The sequence below is a fragment of the Myxocyprinus asiaticus genome, chromosome 32 (genome assembly GCF_019703515.2).
Source record: "Myxocyprinus asiaticus isolate MX2 ecotype Aquarium Trade chromosome 32, UBuf_Myxa_2, whole genome shotgun sequence".
Classification (NCBI taxonomy): domain Eukaryota; kingdom Metazoa; phylum Chordata; class Actinopteri; order Cypriniformes; family Catostomidae; genus Myxocyprinus; species Myxocyprinus asiaticus.
In genome coordinates this window covers 41,149,611-41,168,027 of record NC_059375.1, presented here as the reverse complement: position 1 = coordinate 41,168,027, position 18,417 = coordinate 41,149,611, and the positions used below count along the sequence as shown (strand labels likewise).

The 18,417-nt window shown below is 38.3% G+C and overlaps 1 protein-coding gene across 1 annotated transcript in view; it reads right to left on the bottom strand.

Annotated features, from left to right (window-relative positions):
- The window catches only part of LOC127423602 (disintegrin and metalloproteinase domain-containing protein 12-like), a 138,807-nt gene that overhangs the window by 52,458 nt on the left and 67,932 nt on the right, over window positions 1-18,417 (bottom strand). Inside the window, exons 4-6 of the mRNA XM_051668051.1 lie at window positions 16,703-16,781; window positions 9,293-9,369; window positions 1,591-1,783 (exon numbers count right to left, since the gene is read on the bottom strand). Coding sequence (XP_051524011.1) covers window positions 1,591-1,783; window positions 9,293-9,369; window positions 16,703-16,781 — 349 coding nt within the window. The remainder of the gene's footprint in view (window positions 1-1,590; window positions 1,784-9,292; window positions 9,370-16,702; window positions 16,782-18,417) is intronic.

Sequence of the window (18,417 nt, the reverse complement as noted above, 5' to 3'; positions counted from 1 at the left end):
TCATCGTTTTTTCCGCATCGTATGGTTTTTATTTGCATATTCGTTTACAAAAAAGCCAGTTCATGCCTTCAACAATGGCATGAAAAGTTAGTGGGGACAGTGTTAATATATAACAACTGTTTGCCAGTAGCAAACTGCTTTTCACGAATGAGAATGAGCTTTGATGCATTCTGCTCCCGCCACCTGAAATAGTATAGTTAAATCGCCACTTAGTGGTTTAGAGCAGCAGATGCACATTTACCGTGGCAACCATTGCAGCAAAAAGGCCAATATGGACTAGTAACATCTGTACAACAAAATAGAATCGGACTACACTGGTCACTTTAAATGCTTCGGGCTGTAGATTGAAAAGAACTAACTCATAAGAGTCATTCATTCGGAATCGAGCTACACTGTTTATGCTTCATTTTTCGAGCTATAGATAAAAAATGGCTCACAAGAGTCGTTCGTTAGAGAATCGGACTACACTGATCACAGTGAATGTTTTACGCTGTAGGTTTAATAGAACCGACTCAGAGTCATTCGCTCAGGAATCTGATTCACTGGTCACGCTGAATGATTCGAGCTGTCGATTCAAAAGAACCAACTCATTAGAGTCAATCGCTCGGGAATCTGACTACGCTGGTCACGCTGAATGTTTCGGGCTGTCGATTCAAAAGAACCGACTCATTAGAGTCAATCGCTCGGGAATCTGACTACACTGGTCACGCTGAATGTTTTGGGCTGTCGATTCAAAAGATCCGACTCATTAGAGTCATTCGCTCAGGAATCTGATACACTGGTCACGCTGAATGATTCGAGCTGTCGATTCAAAAGAACCAACTCATTAGAGTCATTCGCTCAGGAATCTGACTACACTGGTCACGCTGAATGATTTGGGCTGTCGATTCAAAAGAACTGACTCATTAGAGTCATTTGCTTGGGAATCGGACTACACTGGTCACGCTGAATGTTTCAGGCTGTCGATTCAAAAGAACCGACTCATTAGAGTCATTCGCTCAGGAATCTGATTCACTGCTCATGCTGAAAGATTTGGGCTGTCGATTCAAAAGAACCAACTCATTAGAGTCAATCGTTTGGGAATCTGATACACTGGTCACGCTGAATGTTTTGGGCTGTCGATTCAAAAGATCCGACTCATTACAGTCATTTGCTTGGGAATTGGACTACACTGGTCACGCTGAATGTTTCGGGCTGTCGATTCAAAAGAACCGACTCATTAGAGTCATTAATCGGTCAACTTTGGTCATGATGTAGGCCTGTGTTTCACGCTGCTGATTTAGAAGCGGTGTTGCAGTGATGCTGAGTGGTAGCAGGCAACACTGTCAGAATATTTTAGCACCGCAAGAATCCATGTTTGAGAACGATCAAAGGAACGAAACTAATAAAAATCCATAATTCTCAGTTCCCAACCCTAGCCAACACCACTTAAAATAAGGTGGACCACTTATCACAAACCAATCAACTCTTGACCGTGCCCTAAATAATTTTCTACTGAATATTCTGTATTAATCCCACTAATACACTAAATTACTAAATTGTGTTGTGAAAGTCACTTCATATTTGAAATGTAAAAAATATTGTCTTTACCCGGCTGCTGTGAAAGCTGAAATCATATTCTGTAGTATTTGAGAACTCTGCAGGGTATGAAATGTTGTGACCATGTCCACACGTGCCCTGGGTGAGTTTAAGGTGTTCTCCTCTGAATATGCGATGTGTAGTGATGTTTCCCACTTGTGTTGGCTCCAGTACATAGACTTTATCTTCAAGTGAAATTAGTCCCCTGTAGAAAGACAAGACAGATGAGCAAAGAAACAGCAAGCAAGTTGTGTAGTTTGTGTAACTGCCATTGAGAAGAATGTATAGCTCTCTGCAGCCATTATAGACTTCCTTGATGTAAAAAAATACCTTCTTACCCATTATTTTTGTCTTGTTTTCAAGTAGAAATATCTAAACATCCTTATAACGGCTCAGTTCAACATCTAAGCCACTGTTGGTCAACAGACGATTGATTTTGTAGGATATTTAGCTTAATAAATCTTATCCACAGCTATAATATTACCGCTCTGTGGTTTTTGGATCAATTTCCGCAAACCTTTCTCACACTTTTAAGTTGTGCGCTGAATTTAAGTGACAGACTCCTCAGTTGGGAAAAGTCTGAAACTACAGGCTTTTCCAGAAGTTCCAAAACTATGTTCTCCACCACATGAGATCCCCTGGAAACTCTGTTCGACCAGACGCTGCCAAAAAAATCAGCAGCAATTTGTTTTGGCTGGAGTGCCAAGCAACATCGTTTTTGTCTGAGGAGCCCTGTGGATGTGTCCTGCCAGACAGAGAGACAGGTTGCAAAAATGGGCCAAGCTGACATAAAGAGCTACACAATAAACTCTGTGGAGACGGCAGGGTTTGGGAGTAACTAACTAAAAGTAACGACGCTACAAGTTTAGAGATAGTTCAGTCAAAAATGAAAATTCTGTCATCATTTACTCACCCTCATGTTGTTCCAAACTCATATGACTTTCTTCTGGGAGATATGACGATATATATTGTGGTGACGATATAAAGTGTTAATCGACAGAGATTTTGCTATATTGTGTACATCGCGATATGTAAATATCCATGTGTGCAGCGTGCATATCTATCAGTAGGCATGCTTCACATGAAACTGAAATCAGGCTTGAGTGGGGAATGAGTTGTGGCCGGTAAAATCTGCGCACGCTGGTTTAGCATCAGATTCACTAAAGGAATTATGCAGATCAGGCAACGCGCCCGTAAACGTGTCCGTAAACTCGTTGTTGATTCTTTGCCATTCTAATTTTGCGGGCCGATTCTGAGCGCTATATAGCAGAGGACGCAGCAGTCCACCATGATCTGACACACTCTACCGGGACACTGTGATCCAGATACCTGGATCATCTCTTTAACATGCTGAGGTGTGCTTGTCTACTCCACACATCTGTACTTTTCCATCATTTGATGAATTATTGCTGATATAATCAATTGAAAAGTCAAGAAAATGAAGTGGAGCTTGTTAAAACAGGTGCGACTGTGGTGTAGGTTTGCTGTCCGCTGTTTTGTGGCCCTCTTCGGCATAACGCAGCGGCCCGTTTCAGCTTATCGCGGCCCATTCGGTCCCGTTTCGTGACCGGCCAGTCCGCCCCTGTACCAAACTGAAATGTGGCATAATATGAAATTGAGTTATATGGTAAGGTTGATTTAAAACCGAATGTTTATTTTATTTTTAGTTCTAAATAAGGAGTAAATGATATAAGTTGTTTCATTTAAGAAGTATTTCACTGACTAGATTTTCCAAAAATAGGCATTACAATATGGTTATGATGTTAACTGATTTTTATTGGTTTTCCAGAAAAAAAAAAATTACTATATTGTGATATAAGATTTTGGTCATATCGCCCACCCCTAGTAGGCAGCACTCTAGTCTTGGTCACCATTCACTTTCATTGCATCTTTTTTTTTTATACAATGAAAGTGAATGATGAATGAGACTGAACATTCTGCCTTTGTTGTGTTCATATGGGTTTGGAACCACATGGGGGTGAGTAAATGATGATGTGCATGTTATTCTGACAAAGTAAAAAAAAAAAAAAAAATTATATATAAATTATATACTGTATATATATATATTAGGGCTGTCTATAGATTTTAATTGAATTAATTACACGACATGCCAATTAAGTAATCGAATTAATAGCAATTAATTACATTATTATTTGCTGAGAAAGGCCCCCAAATAAAGAAAATTCATATAATGCATAATAATTCAAATATTTATAAATATAATATGTAGGGCCTTTAATAAATATATAATACAGATTGAAATTCAGTTTAAAATAAATTGCATTATTGTGGCAGATGAATAAAGCATTGATTAGACAAAACAAAAAGTGGCTTAAGAACTCAATATATTGTTTGTTTTATTCTCATATCATTGAACAAGTCTACATTTGGCAGCGATCTGTTTTTCATTGAGTTCGTCGATGTGTCCAGTTCTCAGTATGCGTTCTTGCGTTCCGTCTGCGCTATTTTTAATTGTCGCTCTATTTGCATGTGCGTGCCTCAGACAGATGCGTTTGGAGCATCTCACTGGTATTCAGCATCATAAATGCTGCATTTTTAGGAGGCTGTGTCAAGTTAAAAGTAGTGGAAACTTTGAAAATCATGTCTCAAGATTCCTGTGTTCTGTTGTGCTTCACTGTGAGCGGTTCTCATTTGGCTGCGCTGCTTGTGAGGTTTATTGAGGCAGGCTGCCACCTATTCATGTGGCTCTTAATAACAGATTTACTTCAAGCTTGAAAAAGTCGGTGATTTCGCTTGCTGACATCACCTCTACAACCGTCTCACATACGTAATGAACATTTGAAGATCTCTCGACCCATTTGAGGCTCGTATGGTAGGAAAATCTGTACTTTTATTATGGAATTTACGTACACATCAGAGGGCAGGATTAAATGGGTAAATTTTTTTAACAAGTTATTTTTTATATAATTAATCGCACTAAATTAACACGTTAAATCGACAGCCCTAATAATACTATCCTGGTTGTAAAATACATTATATAATCTATATATATATACACACACAGTGCATCCGGAAAGTATTCACAGCGCTTCACTTTTTCCACATTTTGTTATGTTATAGCCTTATTCCAAAATGGATTAAATTCATTATTTTCCTCAATTCTACAAACAATACCCCATAATGACAACGTGAAAGAAGTTTGTTTGAAATCTTTGCAAATTTATTAAAAATGAAAAACGGAGAAAAAAAAAAAAATCACATGTACGCAAGTATTCACAGCCTTTGCTCAATACTTTGTTGAAGCACCTTTGGCACCAATTACAGCCTCAAGTCTTTTTGAGTATGATGCTACAAGCTTGGCACACCTATTTTTGGGCAGTTTCTCCCATTCTTCTTTGCAGGACCTCTCAAGCTCCATCAGGTTGGATGGGGAGCGTCGGTGCACAGCCATTTTCAGATCTCTCCAGAGATGTTCAATCGGGTTCAAGTCTGGGCTCTGGCTGGGCCACTCAAGGACATTCACAGAGTTGTCCCGGAGCCACTCCTTTGTTATCTTGGCTGTGTGCTTAGGTTCATCTTCCAACAGGACAACGACCCTTCGCCCCAGTCTGAGGTCCAGAGCGCTCTGGAGCAGGTTTTCATCAAGGATGTCTCTGTACATTGCTGCATTCATCTTTCCCTCGATCCTGACTTGTCTCCCAGTTCCTGCCGCTGAAAAACATCCCCACAGCATGATGCTGCCACCACCATGCTTCACTGTAGGGATGGTATTGGTCAGGTGATGAGCGGTGCCTGGTTTCCTCCAGACATGACGCTTGCCATTCAGGCCAAAGAGTTCAATCTTTGTTTCTCATGATCTGAGAGTCCTTCAGGTGCCTTTTGACAAACTCCAGGCGGGCTGTCATGTGCCTTTTACTGAGGAGTGGCTTCCGCCTGGCCACTCTACCATACAGGCCTGATTGGTGGAGTGCTGCAGAGATGGTTGTTCTTCTAGAATGTTCTCCTCTCTCCACAGAGAAACGCTGGAGCTCTGTCAGAGTGACCATCGGGTTCTTGGTCACCTCCCTGACTAAGGCCCTTCTCCCCCGATCGCTCAGTTTGGCCAGGCGGCCAGCTCTAGGAAGAGTCCTGGTGGTTCCAAACTTCTTCCATTTACGGATGATGGAGGCCACTGTGCTCATTGGGACCTTCAATGCTGCAGACATTTTTCTGTACCCTTCCCCAGATCTGTGCCTCGATACAATCCTGTCTCTGAGGTCTACAGACAATTCCTTGAACTTCATGGCTTGGTTTGTGCTCTGACATGCATTGTTAACTGTGGGACCTTATATAGACAGGTGTGTGCCTTTCCAAATCATGTCCAATCAACTGAATTTGCCACAGGTGGACTCCAGTCAAGCTGTAGAAACATCTCAAGGATGATCAGTGGAAACAGGATGCACCTGAGCTCAATTTTGAGTGTCATGGCAAAGGCTGTGAATACTTATGTACATGTGATTTTTTTCGTTTTTTATTTTTAATAAATTTGCAAAGATTTCAAACAAACTTCTTTCACGTTGTCATCATGGGGTATTGTTTGTAGAATTTTGAGGAAAATAATGAATTTAATCCATTTTGGAATAAGGCTGTAACATAACAAAAGGTGGAAAAAGTGAAGCGCTGTGAATACTTTCCGGATGCACTGTATATATATACATACAGTATATGCACTATAATACATGCAACACCAATTCAAGCACCATTAAACATTTCCCTAAAAGTCTAAATGGGATGTTAACTAATTGAAATATCTAGTACACATAGTTTGTGCTTTCATTGCAATAGGCATTAAATCTCTTAAACCCTCAACCTCAACAATATTAATATGGCTATCCACATTGCTACAGCAACTGTGAAGCCGCATTTACATGATTTGCAGATTGAACTCCACATGAAAAGCGCTCGCAGAGAACGCCTCGTTTTGCTTTTAGCGCCGGCACTGTCCATGTAATGACGCTTCATTCAAATTGTCTGGAATGCGATGCCGTAGAAATGCTGATGTTTCACTCCTGCAAATTGTGTGAATTCCCATCTGTGTTTGTTTTGTACAAAAAAATCACAGTAAAGAGTTCCTTTCTCCATCATCTGATCATTGACATGGAATCACTGATGCGTGTTTGTTTGAGGTGTGTGTGTCAGTGTAATTAACCCAGACACAGCTCGATTTCGACAGCTCTAATATATTTATGTTCAATATTTTAAAAGACATCGTGCCCCCTTAAGTAGCTTCAATGTTGTTAGCTACTTTTTGTCGTTAGCTTGTAGCGCAGCTAACTATTTTATCAAAACGGCAGCATGACAATAGTTTAACTTCACTAAATTATGAGTAGCTGTTACACAGCTAACAATTTTTAGTTCCCAGAACATTCTTAGAATGTTAGTTTGTGGTTATAAAAAACAAAACAAAAAAACCTAAAAAGAATGTTCCTAGACATAAGGAACTGGTTCTCAAAAAAATAACCAAACGGAAACAAAACACTAACGTTAGGGGAACGTTCTGTGTCTGATGGGTAGTTTGGGAAGCTACAGTTTCAAAGAGGTTTCTGTGAGACATATTTGAAGCTGTTCTGCTTTATCACTGCCATTAATTCTGTGTGTCCGTGCCGTCCGTTCTGATTTCCACAGGTCGAAGAGTGAAAATCAACTCAATGCATCTCTTGTGGCATATGATCATACAGTGCATCCGGAAAGTATTCACAGCGCTTCACTTTTTCCACATTTTGTTATGTTACAGCCTTATTCCAAAATGGATTAAATTCATTATGTTCCTCAAAATTCTACAAACAATACCCCATAATGACAACGTGAAAGAAGTTTGTTTGAAATCTTTGCAAATTTATTAAAAATAAAAAACGAAAAAAATCACATGTACATAAGTATTCACAGCCTTTGCCATGACACTCAGAATTGAGCTCAGGTGCATCCTGTTTCCACTGATCATCCTTGAGATGTTTCTACAACTTGATTGGAGTCCACCTGTGGTAAATTCAGTTGACTGGACAAGATTTGGAAAGGCACACCTGTCTATATAAGGTCCCACAGTTAACAGTGCATGTCAGAGCACAAACCAAGCCATGAAGTCCATGGAATTGTCTGTAGACCTCCGAGACAGGATTGTATCGAGGCACAGATCAGAAAAGGGTACAGAAAAATGTCTGCAGCATTGAAGGTCCCAATGAGCACAGTGGCCTCCATCATCCGTAAATGGAAGAAGTTTGGAACCACCAGGACTCTTCCTAGAGCTGGCCGCCTGGCCAAACTGAGCAATCGGGGGAGAAGGGCCTTAGTCAGGGAGGTGACCAAGAACCCGATGGTCACTCTGACAGAGCTCCAGCATTTCTCTGTGGAGAGAGGAGAACCTTCCAGAAGAACAACCATCTCTGCAGCACTCCACCAATCAGGCCTGTATGGTAGAGTGGCCAGACGGAAGCCACTCCTCAGTAAAAGGCACATGACAGCCTGCCTGGTTTTTGCCAAAAGGCACCTGAAGGACTCTCAGATCATGAGAAACAAAGATTGAACTCTTTGGCCTGAATGGCAAGCGTCATGTCTGGAGGAAACCAGGCACCGCTCATCACTTGGCCAATACCATCCCTACAGTGAAGCATGGTGGTGGCAGCATCATGCTGTGGGGATGTTTTTCAGTGGCAGGAACTGGGAGACTAGTCAGGATTGAGGGAAAGATGAATGCAGCAATGTACAGAGACATCCTTGATGAAAACCTGCTCCAGAGCGCTCTGGACCTCAGACTGGGGCGAAGGTTCATCTTCCAACAGGACAACGACCCTAAGCACACAGCCAAGATAACAAAGGAGTGGCTCCGGGACAACTCTGTGAATGTCTTTGAGTGGCCCAGCCAGAGCCCAGACTTGAACCCAATTGAACATCTCTGGAGAGATCTGAAAATGGCTGCGCACTGACGCTCCCCATCCAACCTGATGGAGCTTGAGAGGTCCTGCAAAGAAGAATGGGAGAAACTGCCCAAAAATAGGTGTGCCAAGCTTGTAGCATCATACTCAAATAGACTTGAGGCTGTAACTGGTGCCAAAGGTGCTTCAACAAAGTATTGAGCAAAGGCTGTGAATACTTAATGTACATGTGATTTTTTTTTTATTTTATTTTTTTAATAAATTTGCAAAGATTTCAAACAAACTTCTTTCACATTGTCATTATGGGGTATTGTTTGTAGAATTTTGAGGAAAATAATGAATTTAATCCATTTTGGAATAAGGCTGTAACATAACAAAATGTGGAAAAAGTGAAGCGCTGTGAATACTTTCCGTATGCACTGTATGATATGAAGTTATTATGGTGACGGCCTGACAGACAGTATTAAAAGAAAATTACTTTCTTAACCGCATTCCTGTAGAACATTACACCACACTCAGAGTTTTCACTTTTGAAAGAATGGTGAATGTCCCATCTCGGGTAATTAATGCAAACATTACCCGCTCAATAGAGTGCTCTTTCATTAACGGAATGTCTAGAGAATCTTTCCATGAACTGACGGAAGTCTCTCGAGACATGGTGAACTTCGCACAAGGTAATTAAAATGCCCTTTCCTCGGGCTGTTCCTGGTGTACCTTCAGTCCCTGAGCTCGGTGAACCATAGGAAAGCTGGGTTGGGTAAGGTTAATGTAAAAATGGTCCTGTATAGGGTGGGTGTTACCTCTAGCTTGACTTTGCTGAGCTTCAGTGACATTATCAAACTCACCTGAGTCCTGTGCAGGTGCTGATGCTGACGTCCGACCGCAGGTATCCCTCCACCTCACCATGATAGAAGCAGTGAATCTGGATCACACAAGACAGAAAGATCTCATGACCACATGAGGGACCACATTTATGTTTCACAGATGTCAGGTTGGGGCAAGTTGTCACATTGATTTCTTATACCCACACTTGTTTATGTTGCTGCTTTACATGTTATGTTTTTATTTAATTTATTAACTACAATTTGTGTGGGCCAACACAATGATTTGATATGGATTGGGTTTTTTTCATCATTTCATAATTGTTTTCCTGTTTAAATTGTAGCTGAGAAGCCATTAAATTGCTTATTATAGGTAATTATACAGTTTCCCATTGTATCTGGTCTAGTGTAGCCACTAACGGCAAATGTTAAGTGCACGGTTAGTGACAACTTACCCCGTGCTATAGGGTAAACTTGTGTAAATGAGCTGTATCCTTTTTTCTATGCAACAATGGTGGAAAAGCCTAATAACTTTTTTCTAGTCATAACTTTAAGGTACAGAATGTGTCTAAACCAAACTATCAAAATATTACTTAGAGAAAAAATTATTATGATTCGTATCTTACCACTGAAGTGTACATTTTAGCGGGACAACTCTGCTTCTCTCCATTTCTAATCAAAAACTTCTTGGTAACACTTATACATCATGTTCTTTTCAATTGTATGAGTCAAATCTTTATCTAATCATTAACATATATACTTAATCTCACATCTAAAAGTAATTATGTATTAAAGAAATCGATAAACGAATGTTAATCAGTCAGCCGGAATGACCATTTATTTTTTAAATTGGGTGAGCACACGGATTTCTGTAGATGAATGGATAATGTGTGTGCGGATCAATTGCACGTGCATACAGTATCAGCAGCAGCTGTGATTTATGTCAGCTATTGTTGTGTAATTACCTCTCTGCAACGTTTATGAAAAATAATCAAATACACTGCCTGGCCAAAAAATAAAGTCATTCTTCGTGGCATTGTTTCGATAACCTTATGCAACGTCACAACTTTTATTTCCATCCAGAGATGCATTTATTTTTGGCCGAGATCTTGTATTGATGATGGGAGAGTCGAACCACTCCGTAAAGTCTGTCTTCTCCAGCACATCCCAAAGACTTTCAATGGGGTTAAGGTCAGGACTCTGTTGTGGCCAATTCATGTGTAAAAATGATTCCTCATGCTCCCTGAACCACTCAGTTTGAGCCAAATGAATCTTGGCATTGACGTCCTGGAATATACCAGTGCTGTCAAGGAAGTAAAAATCCATTGATGGGATAATCTGGTCATTTAGTAAATTCAAGTAGTCAGCTGACTTCATTTTATTGCCATATAACGTTGCTGAGCCTAGACCTGACCAGCTGAAGCAACCCCAGATCATAACACTGCCTCCAGAGGCTTGTACAGTGGGCACTATACATGACGGATGCATCGCTTCATGCGCTTCCCTTCTTACCCTGACACGCCCATCGCTTTGGAATAGGGTAAATCTGGACTGATCAGACCACATGACCATTTTCCATTGCTCCACAGTCCAATCTTTATTCTCCATAGCAAACTGAAATCGTTTTTTTCCAATTAGCCTCACTAACATGTGGCTTTCTTGTGGCCACACAGCTGTTTAGTCCCAATCCTGTAAGTTCTCATCGCATTTATGGTAATGAAAAATAAAACCTAAAAATAACCATTAGAGAGCGTTGTGTATAAGTTATTATTAGGTTGTCACACAAATCCTCCCTGCAACATTCTGGGAACGTTAGTTTAAGGTTATGAAAAATAAAACCTAAAAATAACCATTAGAGAACGTTCTGTATAAGTAATTATTAGGTTGTCACACAAAACCTCCCTGAAACGTTCTGGGAACGTTAGTTTAAGGTAATGAAAAATAAAACCTACAAAAAAACATTAGAGAACGTTTTGTGTAAGTTATTATTAGGTTGTCACACAAAACCTCCCTCCAACTTTCTGGGAATGTTAGTTTATGGTTATGAAAAATAAAACCTAAAAATAACCGTTAGAGAACATTGTGTGTAAGTTCTTATTAGGTTGTCACACAAAACCTCCCTGCAACGTTCTGGGAATGTTAGTTTATGGTTATGAAAAATAAAACCTAAAAATAACCATTAGAGAGCATTGTGTATAAGTAATTATTAGGTTGTCACACAAATCCTCCCTGCAACGTTCTGGGAACATTAGTTTACGGTAATGAAAAATAAAACCTACAAAAAGCCATTAGAGAACGTTTTGTGTAAGTTCTTATTAGGTTGTCACACAAATCCTCCCGGCAACATTCTGGGAACGTTAGTTTAAGGTTATGAAAAATAAAACCTAAAAATAACCATTAGAGAACATTCTGTATAAGTAATTATTAGGTTGTCACACAAAACCTCCCTGCAACGTTCTGGGAACGTTAGTTTAAGGTAATGAAAAATAAAACCTACAAATAACCATTAGAGAACGTTTTGTATAAGTTCTTATTAGGTTGTTACACAAAACCTCCCTGCAACGTTCTGGGAACGTTAGTTTAAGGTAATGAAAAATAAAACCTACAAAAAACCATTAGAGAACGTTTTGTGTAAGTTCTTATTAGGTTGTCACACAAAACCTCCCTCCAACTTTCTGGGAACGTTAGTTTATGGTTATGAAAAATAAAACCTAAAAATAACCATTAGAGAACGTTCTGTATAAGTAATTATTAGGTTGTTACGTAAAACCTCCCTGCAACGTTCTGGGAATGTTAGTTTAAGGTAATGAAAAATAAAACCTACAAAAAACCATTAGAGAACTTTTTGTGTAAGTTCTTATTAGGTTGTCACACAAAACTTCCCTGCAATGTTCTGGGAACGTTAGTTTAAGGTAATGAAAAATAAAACCTACAAAAAACCATTAGAGAACGTTTTGTGTAAGTTCTTATTAGGTTGTCACACAAAACCTCCCTCCAACATTCTGGGAATGTTAGTTTATGGTTATGAAAAATAAAACCTACAACTAACCATGAGTGGACATGATGCTGATGCTGATGAAGACATTTTTCATGTTTAGCCTAAATACATACACTTAAATAAATGTTTTACACTTTTTACATAATTTGGCAAAATTACAGCTTGATTAGACACCCAATAAAATATTCTGCTCACGAGAGATATTTCCCTTGATTTTTCACTTTGGATGACTTGGTTAAAAAGTACACTAACTTTTGAAAAACAATTTATTTGAATTATTTACACAATAAATATTAAAATGGTTAATTTTTTCAACTATTTCTTAAGATGATCAAAGTTTTAAACATGTAATAATTTGTATTTTCATAATGAATATTCATAGCTAAATATAGAAAGTCTGTGTCTGGGACAAAACTTTCAAAACTATACATAAAATTTAAATGTGAATTTTGCATTTGAAAAGACATTTCATACACAACATGCCTCATAGCTTTACATGCTGGTGCCAATGATGTTAAGTGTAACAGATGGTGTATGATCACCCTCAGGGTCCCATGTTAAATCATTGTACTGCTTCACTTGGCGTTGGTCTCTTCATACTGTGAGTCATAACTGAGAGATGATGCATGTGATAGCATTAAACCTTTAGAGATCTGAGGGCCAGAGGAGTTCAAAACAACATGTTTAATGTCCCAGTGCTTTAAGTCATTCTTAACCACTGTAAGAGATATTAAAGTCCCGCTCATAATGCCGTTGGGCAGAGTCCGACCAGAGCTACAGAAGTCCAAACAGGAGTTTTGCTTTAGCATGAAATAACGGCATGCTGGAATTACAACATACACAACTATAAAACAGACTTAATCAAAGGCAGGAGAGCTGGACACACACACACACACACACTCACACACACACAAACACACACTCCCTACACTGCGAGTAAATGCACTCAAATGGAAACACGTTCTTCCCACAGCAGCCCTGGATCCTGCAGAGCATCTGTCTTGTTTTGTGTACCAACTTCCCAAATCGGTTTATCCAGCTCAAACTCAGCACAGCATTCCCGTCTGACAGCGTTCCGTTCAGGACGTTTGACTGTTTATGAGTGACCTGAAACTCTTGTTTCCCATCAAAACAAAAGTATGACTATATTGCTTTACAGTGTCGTGAAAATCTGCAGAATAAGCTGAAAAAGTCGAAACGATTTATTAAATCTCACTTTCTAGTGTTGTGAAACACCAAATCTGCCTTGCTGGAGCATTTAGGGACATTTTTGTTCTGCCTTTCTCTCTTTCTTTCTTTCCATGTGTTTTATTTTCATAGTGTTTTGGCACAGATTTAAGGCATCAGTACTCTGGTGGGGGTAATTGGTGCTACGTTGGAAAGCATATTGATGAAGACAGAGTCATTGATCCAGAGGTTTGGCCTGACATGCCCTCAGGGTTCAGTGTGTCTGTGACTCTCAGACTAGTAATCTGAGCTACAGTGTAAAGCTGAAAACGCACAGAGGTGCAACATGGGTGGTTTGGCTTCCCCTGGTGGCTTCACTGCTTCTCCTCTAAAGATGTTGACTGGAGATCATCCAGCAATTGCTCAGGGCTGAGATCAGTGATACGATGAGATTTTAACTGCATCTCTGGTGTAGGTTTTTTGTTTGTTTTTTTATCACATGACAACAGAATGGCTACCTGCATGCAGGGCTCAAGTTGTGAGGGTATGCCATCCCCATTGTTAAAAGAAATGGCAAAAACCATCCCCCTTGTAAAACAACCATCCCCCCTTTCCACCCCCTGTAGATAAAATGTGTCATGTATTACTTAGAACTAATCATGCAAGTAAAATGTTTTAATTAGCTACGTTTGAGTTTAAATAATGGTGATTAGCCGATCATAATTATATTTAAACATATTTGGGGGTGCCAGATATCAAGAGGTGAAATCGGCACTGGTGTTCTGAAATACCGGCAAATGGTATGTTGGAGTTTAGAGATGGATTGACGTGATCTTCCCAGTGTTCACATGAAACTTATTTCACTGAAGTTATCGAAAGTTTTCAACAGTTTCGCCCACTTTCAAAAATGGCAGTTCAAGAAAATCTTTTGTCTTTCTTTAAAAAGAAAGACTAGTGCACAGTTACCAGATGTAAGCTACATGTTTATAGCTAAAACAATTTGTAGGTTTTCGCCCATAAAACGTTTTTGTGAGTTGATCTACTTTCTTACACACTGTTTAAGCATCCTTCATAGAAACAGCCCAAACTTCAGTAATTAGTTAGCTTATTAGAGCAAAAAAAAAACATGCGTATGTGAGACTTTGAGCAAGCGATCGAGAGAGAAAACCTTTTTCACGATCTAAACATGGAATCTTTTCACAAAACACATATTAAAATACAATAACAGAGGGTAATGGGCATTTTATGGCAATGTATAAGCATTAGAGCCATCAATCTTTGGTAGTGATGTAGAATGTAAACATTACAAATTACACATTGTCTACTGTATACAGTAAATAAACTTTCCATCATCATCAAGTAATTGCAAAAGTTACTTTTACTGATCTCCTGTGGATTCTATTCATAGAACGAGGCAGAAAGCATATTCTTTATATGCAGCGTGGAACAAATTGTCACAGATGTCACAGCTGCAGTGACATTTTGTTTTTTCTCTATAATAAACATATACTGTAAGTATACAAGAGACTGATTGGAAAATATAGACAAAGCATATATTGCTGTTATCATTTAGCTATTCCACAAAAGTTACAAGGATAATACGATGCTGGAATGCACCTTTCTAATGATGTAAAAGTTGTCACAATTAAATAAAAATTGTATGGCAATAACGTGCATTAAATGAAAACAATACCAATCGCAAGGCTGCCGGCAATCTTTGCGTGATCACCTCCCTGCACCCCAAAATCGACCACTGCCTGCATGTTGCTTACACCACCTGACTTTAATTTGGTGGACAAGTTTTTTTTAATATTAATAATATTTTTAACCCTTGTGCATCAATACAAAAAAGTTACTCAGAGGTCCTTAGAGGACAAAAATATCCATTTAAAAAAACTGCCATAAAAATATTATTTATTAATATTATTTTCCACTTTCAATGAGTTCATTTTTTTTAACCAACATCAGTCCTGATCATAACTACCAAATATTCATTCATTTTCATTAACCCTTTAAATGCCAGATTGTTTATATAATGCCACTGTTGTTATTTAATGAAGAAGAAAAAAACACACACACACAAAAAAAAGAATTATTTTCCATATAACAAATGCTAAGGGGAAATTTCAGGATTTTAACCCTTTAAATGCCAGTTTGTTTACATAATGCTACTGTTGTTTTTTACACACACACACATTTCTCAATACACACATACAAAACACACTCTGACATCCATACCAACACACCTGCACAATTTTAGCTGCATAATTTATTCAATTGTCCTGCAGTGCTCTATAATACAGCAAACAGAAAATAGGAAAAAAGCATGTATTTGCTCCATAGGCTAAACTTGACAAAAAATGGTGCCATCTGGTGGAAAATATAAAACATTTAAATTTTGAAGCCAGGACTCTGGAATGAAAGCATAATACCATAGAATTCATGATTTCATGCTTTAATGGCACTGGGATCAAATATTGCAGTTTTAATGGGTTTCAATGGGGACATTTTTGTCCTGAAGGTCCAGAGTGTAACTATTTTGTGTACACAGTGATGTATTATAGATGTATTATAGGAATTGAGGTTGAAATATCAAAATTCCCCCCCAAAATGCACACCTTTGGCTAAATTTATGCCATTGGCATTAACACAGCCAAAATGATCAAAAAAACAAAAATGTCCAGAAGGTCGCACAAGTGTTTTAAACAAAATAATTTCACTGCTTTTTTTTTTATTTATTTTTTTTTTAAAGAAATAATAATAAAAGACTATTCCAAACTACTCATGTCAACATTTTTATTTAAATTTTTTTAATCAGTTTTTAATCACTCTGTTTGTCTCCAAATGGTTACACCACTTCAACATTTCAGAAATTGAAAACATGATCATCATAGAATAGGTGTATCGAAGTAACTGCTTTGTGTAAATTGCATTTTTTATGTATTTTTGAATAACTTAATAGATGCGGTTAAAAAAGACTGGATCTCTTTTACCCTTTTATATAAAAAAACAAAAACAAAAACAAAAAAACTAAAGGTACTGTAAAGGTTTCACACTTTGCCTGAAAATAACTCTCTTTCAAATACAAACAAAAAAAGTTTGTCTTGATAAACTTTGAATGTTTACTTGACAAAGACTTTAAAAAAGTTTCAAAAAGCTTTAAAGTTTGAAAGCTACTAAGTATACGTGCATTAAGGGATCAACAGATCACAGAAAAACAAACAGACAGACAAAACCTTTCATTTTGGATGGAATGGGTGGTTGTTTACCGTGACATTTGGTGAGGTGGTGACCGCTCTTCCATCCTCCAGATAGTGTGTTTCTGTGTAGTGACTAGCAAACAGACCTCTGTAAAACACATAAAAAGAAAGATAACTTAATTTCATTAATTTCCATGAACAGCTCAATAATTCGTTTAAATGAAAAGCAAACAAAGTGTTCACATCAGCAGTATTTTGTCTTGCATTATAAGGAATATTGAAGCAGCCTCACTTTGATCTCAAGTATTGATGGACCTTTAGAAACATTATACTGCTCTGGTTGGCTGCTTGGAGCAAACACTTAACCACTGACACTGTTGTCACAGCTCAGTTCTGTTTGTCATCAATGTGAAATTAAATGGCATGAAAAAACAGATGTAACCACTGTACCAAAACTGTGTCATTTCCAGAGCATGGACAGTATTGCCTAAATCAATAATGGAATGTGACTCGATTTTTTTTTATCTCTTTTCTGTAATATCAAGTAAAACACGATCAGCTGTAAATGATCACGGATCAAAGCCGGTACTGCAGAGAACCCCTCAGACTATGTAAGGATGTCCTTATTCTGTTTCTCTCTTCATCTCTTTCCCCACTAAGATAATTGTTGTGATCAGGCACTGGGAGTAATTACAACATCTGCCCTTTATTTGTTCTTAAGCAGCTGTGCTTTCTTAACCAAAACCTGCCCTGAAGAAAGTGACAAACTCATGAGGATAATTACAGCACTGCTGAGTCAAGGAAAAATCACCCTGTCTGAAAGAAAAAAAAAAACACTAAATGGGTCATCACCAGGCGTTGACTATCGGCATAAAGCCTAAACGTTAGACTTTTAGACTGTTAATATTTATGAATTTACTTTGATTAATTGTGCATTCATACATAATTTGTATGTGACATTCAGCATTTTACAGTTAATCCCATTTTTATGACCGAATTACGCAATTCCGTCCGCTTTTTACGCATAGCGGAAATCACAGGGACCTCGTTAGGGTGTATGGTTAATAAAATATGCATTCCTGTTGACTGTATCACATTATTTACAACTAAAAATACAAATGGAAATTTCACCCGGAAACTGGAGATCACATGTGCTCATACATTCAACAACACTTCCAGCTTCAACCACTGGGGGCAGTGATTCAAATTTCAGAAAGCATAGACTGATTTCAGCTGAAGAACTTTCGACTTACTGTCGCCGAATTCCACAAATGCTGTCCGAAGGTAATAGGCAGCCTATTATTTCACAGAATGACCAATCACAGTAATGATAAATCATGAAAACACAATAACTATGAATACATTTTTTTAAATGTAATACATTTTATTCCAGTGGAAACAGACAACTACACGCAAACAAGCAAATTTTCATTTTATTATAGCATACATTTTTTATTCTTAAAAAACCTCTGAAAACTCTTACAGAGAATGGAAATTCATTTCCTGGAGCTGTTAGTTTTCAACTTTCAAGAGGAAATTGTAGCTGAGGTGATCTCTGAGGTGATCTCGTGTAGCTGACGTGAACGGTTCCCTTTTTCATTTTAACCTGTGCTCCCTTAAATTGAATTAGACGATCTTATTGATCTCACTGGAAGAGGGCTGAGCAACATTAGCTAGAACAAGCAATCGATGGAAACTCAGCAGTACATTTAAAATGAAACAGCACGGTTTCTAAGAAACTAAGAACACTCTAGATTAAAAAGGGGGGCTTTTGGTATCTAACA